At 36.6% G+C, this 13,547-nt stretch overlaps 1 protein-coding gene across 2 annotated transcripts in view; it reads left to right on the top strand.

Annotated features, from left to right (window-relative positions):
- Positions 1–13,547, top strand: part of LOC110473756 (ethanolaminephosphotransferase 1) — a 56,370-nt gene that overhangs the window by 3,543 nt on the left and 39,280 nt on the right. For both annotated transcript variants that reach the window (XM_085572100.1, XM_031504028.3), the window contains exon 2: positions 9,502–9,570. In XM_085572100.1, the coding sequence (XP_085428226.1) occupies positions 9,502–9,570 (69 nt within the window). The remainder of the gene's footprint in view (positions 1–9,501; positions 9,571–13,547) is intronic.

Raw genomic sequence — 13,547 nt, 5'->3', positions numbered from 1 at the left:
TCTCCAGGACATGGAGCAACACAGCTGAAAAGCTACAACCAAATGGAATTGTAGGGCTTGGATCATGTTGTTCCTGCATTTATGTTTTCTCAGCATTTTGTTGTTCTAGAAGAGCACCCACGGAATTAAACTACTACCTTTTTTTCTCTGCCTGCTTGGGTTTCTGTTGGAAACAAGCTGTTCTGCAGCAACCAGGTGATGAGTACAGATAAAAGCAGAATTTGGTCCTTTATTTTTATCCTTCTCACCAGAATGCAGTAATGTCAGTCGTGAGCTTGCATTGCCATTGTCTCTTCTCATCACTTCATTCTTAGGATTTCCCTTGCATATTTACCTCGAGTCACCTTTTTTTTTACAGTACCTGTGCACAGAGGTTTTTCAAGCCAGAAAACTTTGATGCTTTATCCTGTTTGAGAATAAAAGAGATCTAAGAACAAACTATATAGGCTTGACTCAAACAGTAGGCCTGGAAAAGATGAATAAAAATCATATACAACATTAAAAATTAACATCTAAGGTTCCACATTTTCATCTTGTTTCGTCCACACTGTTTCTATCCTTTTACGTAAATTTTTAGCAGGTGTGGATAAGGAGTGTGGTGAGGAAGGGAGGATTAGTGAGGTATAAGTTTCATTTCAGCGAGGGGTCTGCTACTGTCCCATGTTCTCACAAGTAGGTAGAGATAATTAAGATTAAATAATTGTAAAATGGAAACATTTTAAAGAGTTTTAAATAGTTCTTCAAAGAGAATGGAAACATTTAAAGTTTTCTGTGAAAGTAGGAGGTTCTATGAAGTGGGATTCTACCTACACAACTGTCGGTCTGTCCCAACTCCATTGCTGTACAATAAATTCATTAAGTAACAAAAGGGAGAATATAGTAAAATTTTCACTATACTTAAGATTTTTGAAGAATTGGGTTATGATTTAAAATATACTTTGAAGAGGGATATAATAGATAGAAATCAATATGAAGAAATTCAGTAAACAAGGTTTTTCTTAGGGCAAAGAAAATCAACCTTTAAAATATTAAGTAAGAGACAACAGATTGCAGGAAAGATACCAGGGGATCAGAGTGTTGATAGCATTGTGGCTGTTATGATAAAGGGAAAAAAGTTCTTAAGCTGGAAATGTCATAAATATGTCTGTCAAAGGGTTATGTTTACTTCTGTAGCTGATGTACTGATCAGGTATCAACTAGAATAATGTGTCCTGCCTTCTTTGGCCCACAGTTTACAGTCCTCAGGATGTCATTATGAATACCAAGAGGCTTAGGAAAGATGAACTGTGTGAGACAGTCTGAGTAAAGTGGAGTAAGAGCCTAATAAAGAGTACCCTTTTAAAGAAAGACAATATGTAAGTTTTGGCTGCACAAAGAGAAATTTAAGGCATCTGCTATGTCAGTCTTGTGTTGTTAAGGCCTGCTGGAGCAGGTACTAAAGGGAATTGGGCAATCATTTTATCAGTCTTAAGAAATAGCTTGATTTCTCTGAGGCATGACTAACAATCTAGTGTTGAGGATTAATAAAGAAACAGTTGCTGATACCTTTTTATGAAAGTTTTGGGTAATGTATCTTCTTTTAGTGTGCTGACATGGTTGCTTCTTGCAAGCAATGGGGCCATTACCTCATGGAAACTTGATCTGCATCCTTAATGTATACTGAACGTGATCTTGCATTAGGTGAAAGCTCTGGACTAGGAGATCTCTCAAATTACATCCCAGCCCTCATTTTGGAGGGTTAGAGAAACAAGATCAGAGGTATGATGATCACGTTTCAAGGTCTGACTCTTTCTGTTATACTGACTTATACCAGAAGAGCAAAGTGTGTTGAGTATAATCTAGTGAATTAGTGTCTGGAAATTCAGGATTCACCCAGATACAAGATTGGATTTCTGTGAAGTCTATGCTTTTCCAAGCTACAAGTGTAACTATGAGATTTAGAAAAAAATCATGGGTTCTGCTCACCTTGATTGAACAGTAGTTTTGCTTTCTACTCTGGTAACACAAGGAGTTTACATGATTTTGAAAATTTAGGAGAAGAGACTTTAATTTTCATGCTTCCTGGGACTTCTTAGGAGACAGTTAATAATGGTCATTGCAATAATGCTCATTGCACATGGACAATTTTATGTATGAGTACTTCTTTACATGTTTATTATATAGTGTTTTTTCCACATAGTATTTTTAGTTTTTTTCACTAATATTTAATTCCAAATATTATCTCAAAGCAGTTATCAGTTTTGTATACTGTAGTTAGATTTTTCAAACCACCAGAGTTTATTAAACTGTGTCCTTGAATATTTGAGGCAGTGAAAACTAATGTTGTCTGGCCTCAATAAAACCATGAGTCAAGAGCCCACAGTTCTACAAATAAAATCTTGCAGTCTTTTTCATGTTACTTTGATGGAAGACTGGGGTTATAATTAAATGTTGTTGAATAGTATGTGAAATAAACAAAATAACTCATTACTCTTACATTATCTGTCACTGCATTCATGTGTCTCATGTACCAAAGAGCCATGGGCCAACTGAATATGTAATTCTGAAAGACAATCTTCATGCATGCATTACCTCTTTTTCCTCATCCTGTTGTAATTGTAGCTGGCAATGTAGCATTTCATGAGTTCTGTAATCAGTATCTTCCTTCTACATATCATATATTAATGAACCAACAACTTAATGAAATTACATTGCAGCGATGCTGCATTTGATATTACTTGCTGCAGGACTTTCTCCCCAATTATGGGAAATTGTACATGGATTTGAGTGCAATATTACACTCATGAATTTACAAAGGTTCATTAGATCACTTTTGGGACAAATATGCTCATATAAAGAGTTACATGCCTTGTTGAATCTCATAAAAGTGCAAATACCAACTGCATAGTTTCATTTTATTGCTTTATCAAGAGATTATAGCATTCTGAAGTGCTTTTTGGATTTTTATGTGTAGAATATACATGTACACGTATGTATTTTTGTTTATAAATTTGTGTTTTAATAGAAGACTAATTGAAAAGATGTGTCTGTGATTTGAATGTGTATTGTTTGTTATAAATCTAAGGCAACCCATATTCTAAGGGTTGTTTTACAGAGGGAGGATGCTGTGAAGTATCCCATCTCTTGGGCATCAGGATATTAGATAGCACAAGGGTTCAGTGTACATGCTACAGAGCCACTGTTAGCATCTCTTATGGAAACTACAACATGCTTTTAATCTGTCTTCCCTTTTGGGCCTGCAGTTGTTTCCCCACTTTGGGTTCCCCAGGTAATATTTAGGTACACCCTCTGGCAGAGCTCCAGCTGCATGGGTGCTTGGTCTACTGTTAGATCTTTAAAGGGCTGCTGGCACATACATGTTTGTACATGCAGAGAAATAGGTGTATCACAAAATTCTGCTGTTTTTTTTTTCCTTTTACCAAGATGGAAGTCCAATCTGCACAAAAAAACCCATAGAAATCAACTTTCTTGCTATGTTAGAGCTTCCTTCAATAGTGAGTTAAGGATCAGTTGTGTAGTTCCTTAAGAGTACAGGTTTTGGTTTTAGCAGGATTTATATTTTTAAAGGTGGGTGAGCCTCTACCTTTGTCCCTTTACAGCAGCCCATATGCAGCTGTCTTCTATTACCCCCTGCTCAATATTTAATCATATTTCTATGTTCTTTTTAATTATTTTGGCTTTACTGCTAAGTGCATGAACGTGTCCCACTGAACAAAGCTTTCTCCCGAAGAGAAAGTAGGCAGTGTCCTTAATGTAACTACTATTAGTTGAAAACTGGTTGCAAACTTCCAGTCCCACTGACTGTCTACCTCTCCCTGGTCTGGTGGTTTTGAGCTCCTGGCTGAGCCTATGTTGAGAAGGAGGAGACCTACTGAGGTCCCTTCCCACCTGAATGATCCTGTGATCCAAACCCATGGTTCTGTGACATTAGGGCCATGACATTGCTCTGCAGGCAAGGGGATGTGCCACTGACAGGCATGAATCCCTAAGAGCAGCCTGTCCTGACCCACAGCTCTACGTGCCCATGACCTCATGGACATGGGTCCATACATACCTCATTAAGGGAAAGGATGTGGCTGACACATGACTCAAGGTGTGTCAGGATTCCTGAAAATGAGGAGGTGAACAATAAATGCACCTTTGCAACAAAACATCCCCAGGACAGCAGTCTGTGTAATAACAACTTCCTGATGACTTAGTAATACCAATCAGAATTGTTGAATTGCACAAACTATGACATTCTAGTCTTTACTAGGAATAATATCAGGTAGAAGGAAAATCTAACTATATTTTCTAGGTGTAGTGTGCAAAGGCTAATGGAGCTGAAGGAGAGAGAGGAGCTCAGCAGCCTTTTCCTTCACAGTGCAGCTGCATCCAGCCCTAGTACAGGCTTATAGCTTCTGGACTTAGGTATTAGTGATCTAATAAAAAACCAAAACAAAACAAGCCCCAAAAAAAAACAAAACAAAAAAAACCCCAAATATATATGTGGGTAGGGGGAAATGCAGCCTACACCAAATTATTGGATAGGAAATAGAAAACCCAAGCCATTATTTATGAATAATTAATTAACTGATAATATAGTGTAAAGGAATTCTATTATTAGATATAAGAGGACTGTGTTTTGAAATACATCAGCACTTAAACTGCTGAACATATTTGGTGCCCACAGTGTTGTGGAGCTCTGTTGTTTATAGCATGCTTCTCTTTCTTACCTCTGTGAAGCTTTTGTTAAGATCCAAGACTGTGTCCCATTATAACTACAAACCTGTAAAAATATATATAAAGTAGAATTAAACTCCACATGTTTAATGTATTCTAGGAATCGGAAAGATTGATGGAAAATTGTTACCAGATGTGCCAGTATTCAGTATTTTCTTTAATTTTTGTGTGGTTCCTGAAGTGTAAGGTATTGCAGTAGCCAAGGTCATGTTGCATAAGACCCTGGAAGGGTGATTTCCCACTGAGCTCTCTTCAATATAGACTGGCCCATACCCTGGACTGGCAAGGTCATTTTCCAGCTTTCAAAACCACAAAAACTGCTTATCTTGTGCAAAAGAGAGTCCATTGTCATGCCTTCTTTCCCTTTGTTTGTCATTTACAAAACACCGGTGCTGTGAATGTAAATGACTGAGTGGCACATTATGATACCACCTGGGACAAGATGACTTAAGTGCAGGAAAGGAGTAGTCTGTTAGTATAAATAGCAGATGAAATTGAAATAACAATATAATATAGTTATGCAACTACATTTCTTGCAGCTTGCTTTCTCTGCTCACTCTGAAGTGTATGTAGACATGCTTTGTAATTTTATCTTAATCGTAGTCATTCCAAAATTTTATTCTTGTGATACCTCTACAGTGCAAAGCTGGAGCTCTCATTAATGGTTAACTCACTCCCTGCTTGGGTTTTATTTATTTCTCTAAAGTCTCTCCAAGGCAATAGCTAGGCTTTTGGTTTGAAATTGTCTGCTCTGGAGATAGTGCACATAATTTTTTGGTTTCACCATCCTTCAGCACTCTTCCAACATGGGCATTTGGGTTTTTGAACATGGACAGCAGACAGGGCTCACTTTCATGCTCTGAAAGTGCCATATTGCTGCATTACAGTGTAGTCTCCAGATTGTTTCAGATACTTTGAACTTAAACATATTGAATGCTAATGATGTGTTGGGTGTGTAGGGCCAGATGATGAGGCCCAACACCCCTCCAGCAGATGCTGTGCCGTGCTGATGTGACCAGTTTTCAATAATGGGAAGTATTTCTAAGCTGTGTGGATGTGAGCCAGAAGGTACCATTTATCTTGTGTTTAGCAGAGCAGACCTTGATCACTGTGAGTGCTTTTGCCCCTCGAGAGCAGAACAGTGTTTTTCTACTGTGTAGCCAAACCTTTGCTTTTGCTCATTTTTCTTTCTTCTGTTTTCCTGTTATTTTCTTGATTGTTTATCCCTTTTTCCTCCCCTCCTCCTTAATCTTGTTTCCTTTCCCCTTTAACACAGGTGACCAGCAGAAACTTCATGCTGTGCTGGATCCCCTGGGTGGAAATTAAGATGCAGGAACACAAAGTAAAAGCACATTTCATGTGTACTGCCCGAGTCACCATGTAGGTGTGCACGCATCTGGTGTCTGTATTTTCATTTCTAGCTCTTCTAGAAGCCATTAACACTGAGAAAGAAATCAGATGATTTTCAAGGAGATATCAGCTATTAAATAAAACCAGAATAAGCATTTTTAAATTTGGGATTAAGATGAAGTCAATGCCATTTTTCCTATTCCCTTACTACTTACATTCCCTCTCAACTGTTATAACTTCTTTTAAAAATAATTGAGAGAAGCTTTCTGATTATTCCAAGCCCTTCTTCTTTGTATAAGGACAATCAATCCCTTTTCCAGGGCAGAAACTGTTTGCAGGGAAGTGCTTAGTACTTGTATGAGCCTTGCACTTAAAAACCTCCAACAGGCTTATCCTCTGCACTTTTGTCTTTTAGTATAAGTGCCCTGAAAATGACAGAATTACACAATAGCAAATGGCAGTGCTTTTTTTACATCAACTTTAATGGACTCTTGCATTCATGTTCATTGGTCATAATGTGAGCATGTTACTCAGTACTTTGCTTTTCTGAGCAGCCATGAACATTAAACTCCTGAGGATTTCATGGCCTTGAGGTTAGTATCTTCTTGGGAGCAGAATAAAGCAGAGTATTAAAGTGTATAGCAGACTTTATTTGTCAAGTTTTATTTTTTGCCGTGACTGAAAACTATTTTTCCATGGGTGTTTCCTTTGGTCTGGCTAAAACAAATTATTGTGAAGGGAAGCACAAATTTCCATTCTTCTGCACATCTGCTGAATGTTCCTTCCCCACCCAGAGGACCAACAGTTCAACCACAGACACAGGAATTAACAGGATGAAGTGTGGTGTGTCTTGAAATGTCTTTAGGTGACAAAAGCTGGCTGTAATTCTCCTCTTTTTTTTTTTCCAATAAGTTCTGTTTTGATTTTTGATGGTTGACTTTGGAAATTGTGAGGCAAACAAAAAGCTGACTGTTTCTCGTTTGTGTATGTTACGTGTGGATATGTTGGAAAGCTACCTAATCTCTTACATTTTCCAGTAAAGAAAATACAGAAATTGTATAATATCTAGATAGTCTCTTATATTTTATTTAAAAGAAAACAATTTCAACAAAATGAGACTGATTTTCCTTTTTTTTTTCTTCTAAGAGAAAGCAGTAGCTCTGAAGAGCCAGTGAATATTTTGGATAGAAAGCCTCATTTTACTGTTGTTGTTTAACTAGCATTTCCTGATTTTATTCATTACTTTGACTTGGGGGTGAGGGGAGGAAGAGAATGCTAAAGTAGAAGCAAGGGTAAAACTCCCTTATTTTGACCTTTGCACATTCTTATCCAGGTATCGCTGAATTAATTGAATTTGCGGGTCAGCAAATTGTCCCATATTTCGTATAGTCTTTGAATACCAGCTGGGGTAAGGAAATGGGCAGTAGCCACAGTGAAACTTTGAGCAGACTCCTGAATTACCTGAAACCTCAAAGTGCTAATGGATACTTTGGATTTTCTCCATTTTCAGAAGATTTCCATGGTTCTTATGTGAATTCAGTACTAGCTGACTTTTGGTCTGTTGGCATAGGTATTATATGGCTTGGTATTATTGTTAATTTTGGCATAAGTGTAAGCAAAGCCCACAGATTTTGGTAATTCATTTGCAAGCTGGACTATCAAAAGTCCAAGCAGTTGTAATAATCAGTGTTTGAAAGATAAATACAGCATCTGGATCTGCAAATATAGAGACAATAATGAAAATGTAAGTTTTACCCACAAATTAGTTTTCTGAGGTAATGTATTTAAGAATTCTAATACATATTCTGATGGAAAATCTGTTGATGACAAAATTGCACCATGTATTAAGCAATATAGGTGGCAGCAGCAGAGAAAAATGACACATCAGAGTGAACACTTCCAGCATTTTTAGAAAAATTAAAATCCATGATGCACAGTTCATTAAACTGAAAATTTTATTCCCTTTGGAAATTTAGGCAGTCTGGTCTGACCAGTTACTGATAGGTGATTTTTTGATATTTGTCAGTATCTATTTGCAGTGAATAGCTATGTTACAATAATTTTATTAGATGCTATGTTTATGATCTGTGATTTAAACTTGAATACACAAAATTACTATGTGAATGCTTTGTTTTGCCCAGAAGGTAATTAAAACATGTGGTTTGTATTCAGATATGAAAAGGAAATGTATGGAAGGGTTCCTAAGCATTTCATATGTAGGTACCTGAATTTAAGACAAGTGCCTAAGTTGCTTTGATAATTGATGACTTGGAACAGGTACTTCCAGAGTGCAGTCTCCTCCAAAGAGTGGTTGGCTAAGAGGTCAATAAATTAACTATATATATGGAGAGACAATAAACTGTTAGCTAAAGATATGTGAAAGGAGACTCTTTGTCATCAGCTCTTCTGCAAATGAACAGCTTTGTTAAACTGTGGTGTAACACATCCCTATCTTACTTAATCCTATCTTGCTCCCATTTTCTGCACACAATGCTTGGACAGTGCTATATATAGATATATCTGAATCTTTGTGAGTCATATGCATCATCTTAGCAATGTTAAGACATATATGCACTTTCAAAGTCCAAGAATTTCTGAAATAATTACGTGTACCACCCCAATGATGGATAACTTCTTCCAATGTCTATCTGCTACGGCTCAAGTACATGGTTTTGAGTTATTACCAGTTAAGATTGTTCTTCGTAAGATTATTCTGTGTTCTACAGTCTCAAGGCAGGATAAAACTTGATACTGTCCCCCAAGGAAAAAGGAGACAACAGTAATTCAGGGTGGCCTCAGATTTCTGAAGTATTTTGTTTACAAACATATAGATATGTACTTACTGGAATGTATAAAACACATATATTTTCAAGTCTATCCAATAGAGAAATTTTATTGTGGTAATGAACTGTGCTATTTTAGAGCTCATTTTTATAATAACATTGCCTTATATGAATTAGCATAGTGCCAATGAAACTGTGTTACTATGACAAAAGCTGTGTATCTCTGCAAGATAATATTCCACCTACAAACACATTCCATATTCGCTATCTATCCTACATGCTAGCAATGAATTGGTGCTCAGACTGTGCATTACTGGTAGTGGAAATAAAGGTGTTAAATCCAAAATACAGTAGAAATGCAGAATTTTATAGGGTTGTAAAATTAATAAGAATTTAAAAATAAAATGTGGCTGCAGAGCTGTTTGCCATTTCACAAGCCTAAACCTATGTGTTAATATATGGAGCTGCTAACAAGGTAATTGTAATCCAGGCCAGTGCTTCTAAATTAAATAAAACCTCTATGAATCAGAATAAAATAAATTTACACCAGTCTCACTGAGTGCTCTTAGATGCTGCAGGATATGTAGTCCTGGAAAAATAGCCATTGTTCAGTGCTTTGTTTAACATGCTTGCTTTTTCCTCACAGTACAGTGCTGTGGATACAAATCCTTTATCTGTGTATATTATGCAGCCCATCTGGAATAAAATTATTAAGGTAAGAATTTCATTTAATAAAAACATAACATGTTAATGTAAGAATTTGTTTGAAATATAGCGTGTGCTTTCATTTAAAAATACATATTGATCAGTAAAGCTGAAATGAAGACATCTGATAAAACAAATGTTGTAGGATATATAGCAGTGTTTAAGGTGAGTATTTTGAGATTTTTTTCCTTCGAAAGAAAGGGCTTGCTTTTTTTCTGATTGCTGTAAAAAAGGCATCCATTTCTTTTCTGCATCTTTCATTATTACATTTTTCATTAAACAGCTTTGCAAACATGGATGGTTTTACTTAGTACAGATTATTTTTGTGCAGCATATGCTGCCTAACAACAGCATGGCTTTCTCTCTGTGCTGTGCATATGATTTTATGCAAGCACTGTCTCATTTTCTCCCGAGGGGACTTGCTTGAGACAGCCAGGCGTTCCTCGCAGAAGCTGAAAATGAGAGTGGTTACCATGATCACCATAACGATTGGAAGATGCCTTCTCTTGAATGCATTGCAATCTGCAGTTTTTAAAAATAAACCACTGACAAGTAGTTGTGCTGTTGTTGGCAAAAAAAAAAAAAAAAAAAAAAAGCTGTATCTCAAAAAAATATGAACTTTATTGATCTCCAAGGAAGCACTGACTTCTGTGTCTGCCTCATTACAGGAAATGTTTAGGTTGGAGCAGACTTAAAAAGAAACCTTTGTACAAACAAAAATAAAGGATGTATGTAGTCAGAGCATTGTTGGATCTGCCATCTTTGGATTCTGTGATTCAGGTGTTGCTTATTCTTCATATGGCAGGAAAATCATAATCTCTAGTTCGTAACCTCAAAGTAATTTCATGCAAAGTGTTCATATGACCCAAATGAAGAATTAAAAAGCAACCTGAACATGGGATGAGAAAAAAATAAATTCAAAGATGTGACACTGACTTCAGTAATTCAATTCAGAGACTTTGTTTTTATATTGAGGAAAACAATGAGGCAGAAAAGCCCCTCCAGCACTCTGGCATGGAAGATGAGTAGAGGCTTTACTGTGCATTTGCCCTTTGGTTTAGGAGGTGGGTGGGTATTCATGTGCTGTCAGATTGAAGGGGAGTGTTGTCAATACAAAACTTCCTTTGCAGATAAGTTCTCCTAATAGCTGCAGCATTTTACCAGAAGAAGAACATTATTGAATGTTCCCATGTAGCTTAGGGTGGTAGGTCCTATAAAAAATATGACCTCTTTAGATTTTTAAAAGTCTCATGGAGTTTTAGGTGAGCATGATTTAGTTCACTTCTTGCCAGAGGAGAACCCAAAACCAGAGCGAAGAACTTAAAACCCATTTCAACAATCAGAGTACAGAACCAAAGACTGAAGTGGGTGCTGTGTGTACTGTGCCACTTGGTTTGGTTTGAATCCTGAAGATACATCAGTGAATGCAAGAGGGCTACAGAATACCTCTCAGTGATGTGTCACAAGGCTTTAAAGGGAAATGATGTTGCTCTCAGCTTTTGCATAAGTAGTCTTTCTAACATTAAAAGATACTGCAATGTAGAATCGGAGTCCTGCAGAGGAGCTGGCAGTGCACAGCTGCAGAGGGAAAAGCATTATATAACTGAGATTGCAGTAGAGTCCATGTTGTTCCTAGAGATAAAAATGAGAACTGCAAGAACACCAAAATTATTGGCCACAATATAATTATTTGTTAAATATCAGTAGGAATGCAAGTTACTATAATGGTTTTGTTCCTGAACAGTGCATTGCAATAGGGAGATCAGGATAGTTAAAAAAAAAAAAATTTAAAGAATGTTTTGCATCTACTATGTTCATTCAAAATTGGGCAGTACAAGTGTGCTTCTTGATGACTGGGAGAAGTTCCTTCACTCAGTTTAGACATCCTGATGCATCCATTCTCAGATATGAATTAATTCTTTTTTAGTTTCTAAACTGATAACAATAAAAATTCCACATGGACTATTTTTACTAGATTCTAGAGGAGTTTAAAAAAAAGCAACCTTAAATTCACTGAGCCAACAAAAAAAAAACCAAAAAAACAAAAAAACCACAAAAAACCCCCCCCAAAAAACCCCCCAAAACAAAACCAAACCAAAAAACCCCCCACCAAAATACCCAAAACAACTCACAAGAACAATGGCTTGAGATTTGGGTCTTGCCTTTCATATGCCTGTTTAATCCTAATGGCAACACAAGTTTCTCTGTGTTCCACAATGAAGAATTCATTGGAAGATGTGTTTCCTATGTTATAAGTCATTACTATTCATTGTAAAATGTACTTCCTGTGTTATAAGAAATTATGACAAGCTTGACATTAAAAATCTGTGAATTTTTGAGCTGAAAACATATTGTCAGAATCCAGCTCATTTATCTCTGGTGGGGATGTTGGACAATGAGAGGAAAAGGAGGAAATCCCACTGGAATACACAGGTGTATGCCAGTATCACTGAAATAAATTAAACTCCCCTCTGTTTTCTTTATGAACTTTGATTTTATCAGCAGAATTGGGCAAGAGTAGCATTTTAGTGGTCTCAAGTGACCTAGTGAAGTTTGAACAGATCTTTGTATGTGTGTACTTTACAATTTATTCTCCAAATTGTTCCTATATTAAAGCATTTGCTGTTTGTATTAAGGCTTTTAGAATGAATGGCTAGATGCAGAAAAACAGAAATCAGTTAATACTTCATGGAACTAAGAGTTTTTTAAAAGATTCAAGCACACAAAGGTTTTGCCAGAGAGCAGATGTGATTTGCCACATGGCACCTCCAGTTGTATTAATCATGGAGCACATTGATGTATTAGACCTCTACTGTCTAATAAAGATTGCAGCTCATCCTTCTATAGCATACTAATAAATTCAGGCTCTATATTTCCCAAGGTGTGTAAGAAGTTAATCTTGAACACCCTGTGATTTTCTAATTATGAAATAGGGTGATGGTAGTGTAATGCCAACTAAAAAGATAACGAGCATTAAATATAACAAAAGGGATTTTGCAGCTGGAATACTTTCCAAATACCTAGACAGATTAGGTTCAGTAAGGATCAAAAGAACATGCTTAAGGGTTTAACTGCAGGAGAGTCTGCTTCCTGAGGACAGAACTCCTGTAACTGTTTTTCATGGTGTATCTCTTAGCCAAAGGGATTGCAACTATAACAAGTTGAAAAACTTTTGAAAGTTTCCTTCTTAAAATACACAGTTAGCAAGAAAGTGGATTAAAATAACTTCATTTTTGCATCATGGAAGCATGAATTATTTCCTGTAATAACTTAAAAATTACATTGTGACTGTTTAGAATGATGAGTCTAATTAGAAAGCAGATATTTGTGGTGCCCCACTTGATTTGACAGTCAACAATTCTTATGAATCATCCAGGAAAAAGCAGTCAGTTTATCCATGTAAACCATCTATATAAACATTTCATCCATAGTGTGTTAAAGCATTCTTTTGATCTATGATTTAGATTAAAAGAAACAAATCTAGAATTTTTTTTTTCCCCAGTGTCTGTGCTTCTTATTTCATGGAAGGTCAGGGATACCAGATAAATCTCCAGCAGGAGAGCCATCTTCTGCATCCTCAGGTAGCAAAACTGGAAGATGTGTGGCTGTTGCTGCATGCTGAGCATGCAGTCAGTGTAAGAAAGGAAGACCACGCAGTGAAGGGTTCCCCCTTAGATGCTCTCCAAAAGGAACTTCAGGGGACATTTGCTGTCCCTTTTCTTAGAGGTTTAGATTTGCCCTTTTGAACACTAAGAATGATAGATATGTTACATTTTAAAAATAGTTGCTCTATGCATTCCATGGTGTATTTTAAATACAATGAGAGCTGACATACAGTGTTTTAAAATCAGTGATAAAGTCCTGCTGATAAGGAAAGCAAATATCAAATACAACAGTTTCCCCAATGTTATTACAGAAAACATCTAAGAAAAAAAATGGAAAAGTGTTCAGGAACTCTAACCTGATTTTTGGAAGTGTACACTTAGT

Source organism: Lonchura striata, chromosome 2 (assembly GCF_050655825.1).
Source record: "Lonchura striata isolate lonStrDom1 chromosome 2, ASM5065582v1, whole genome shotgun sequence".
Classification (NCBI taxonomy): Eukaryota; Metazoa; Chordata; class Aves; order Passeriformes; family Estrildidae; genus Lonchura; species Lonchura striata.
Note: the sequence above shows the minus strand (reverse complement) of the source record. Positions and strands in the feature narration are given on the sequence as shown.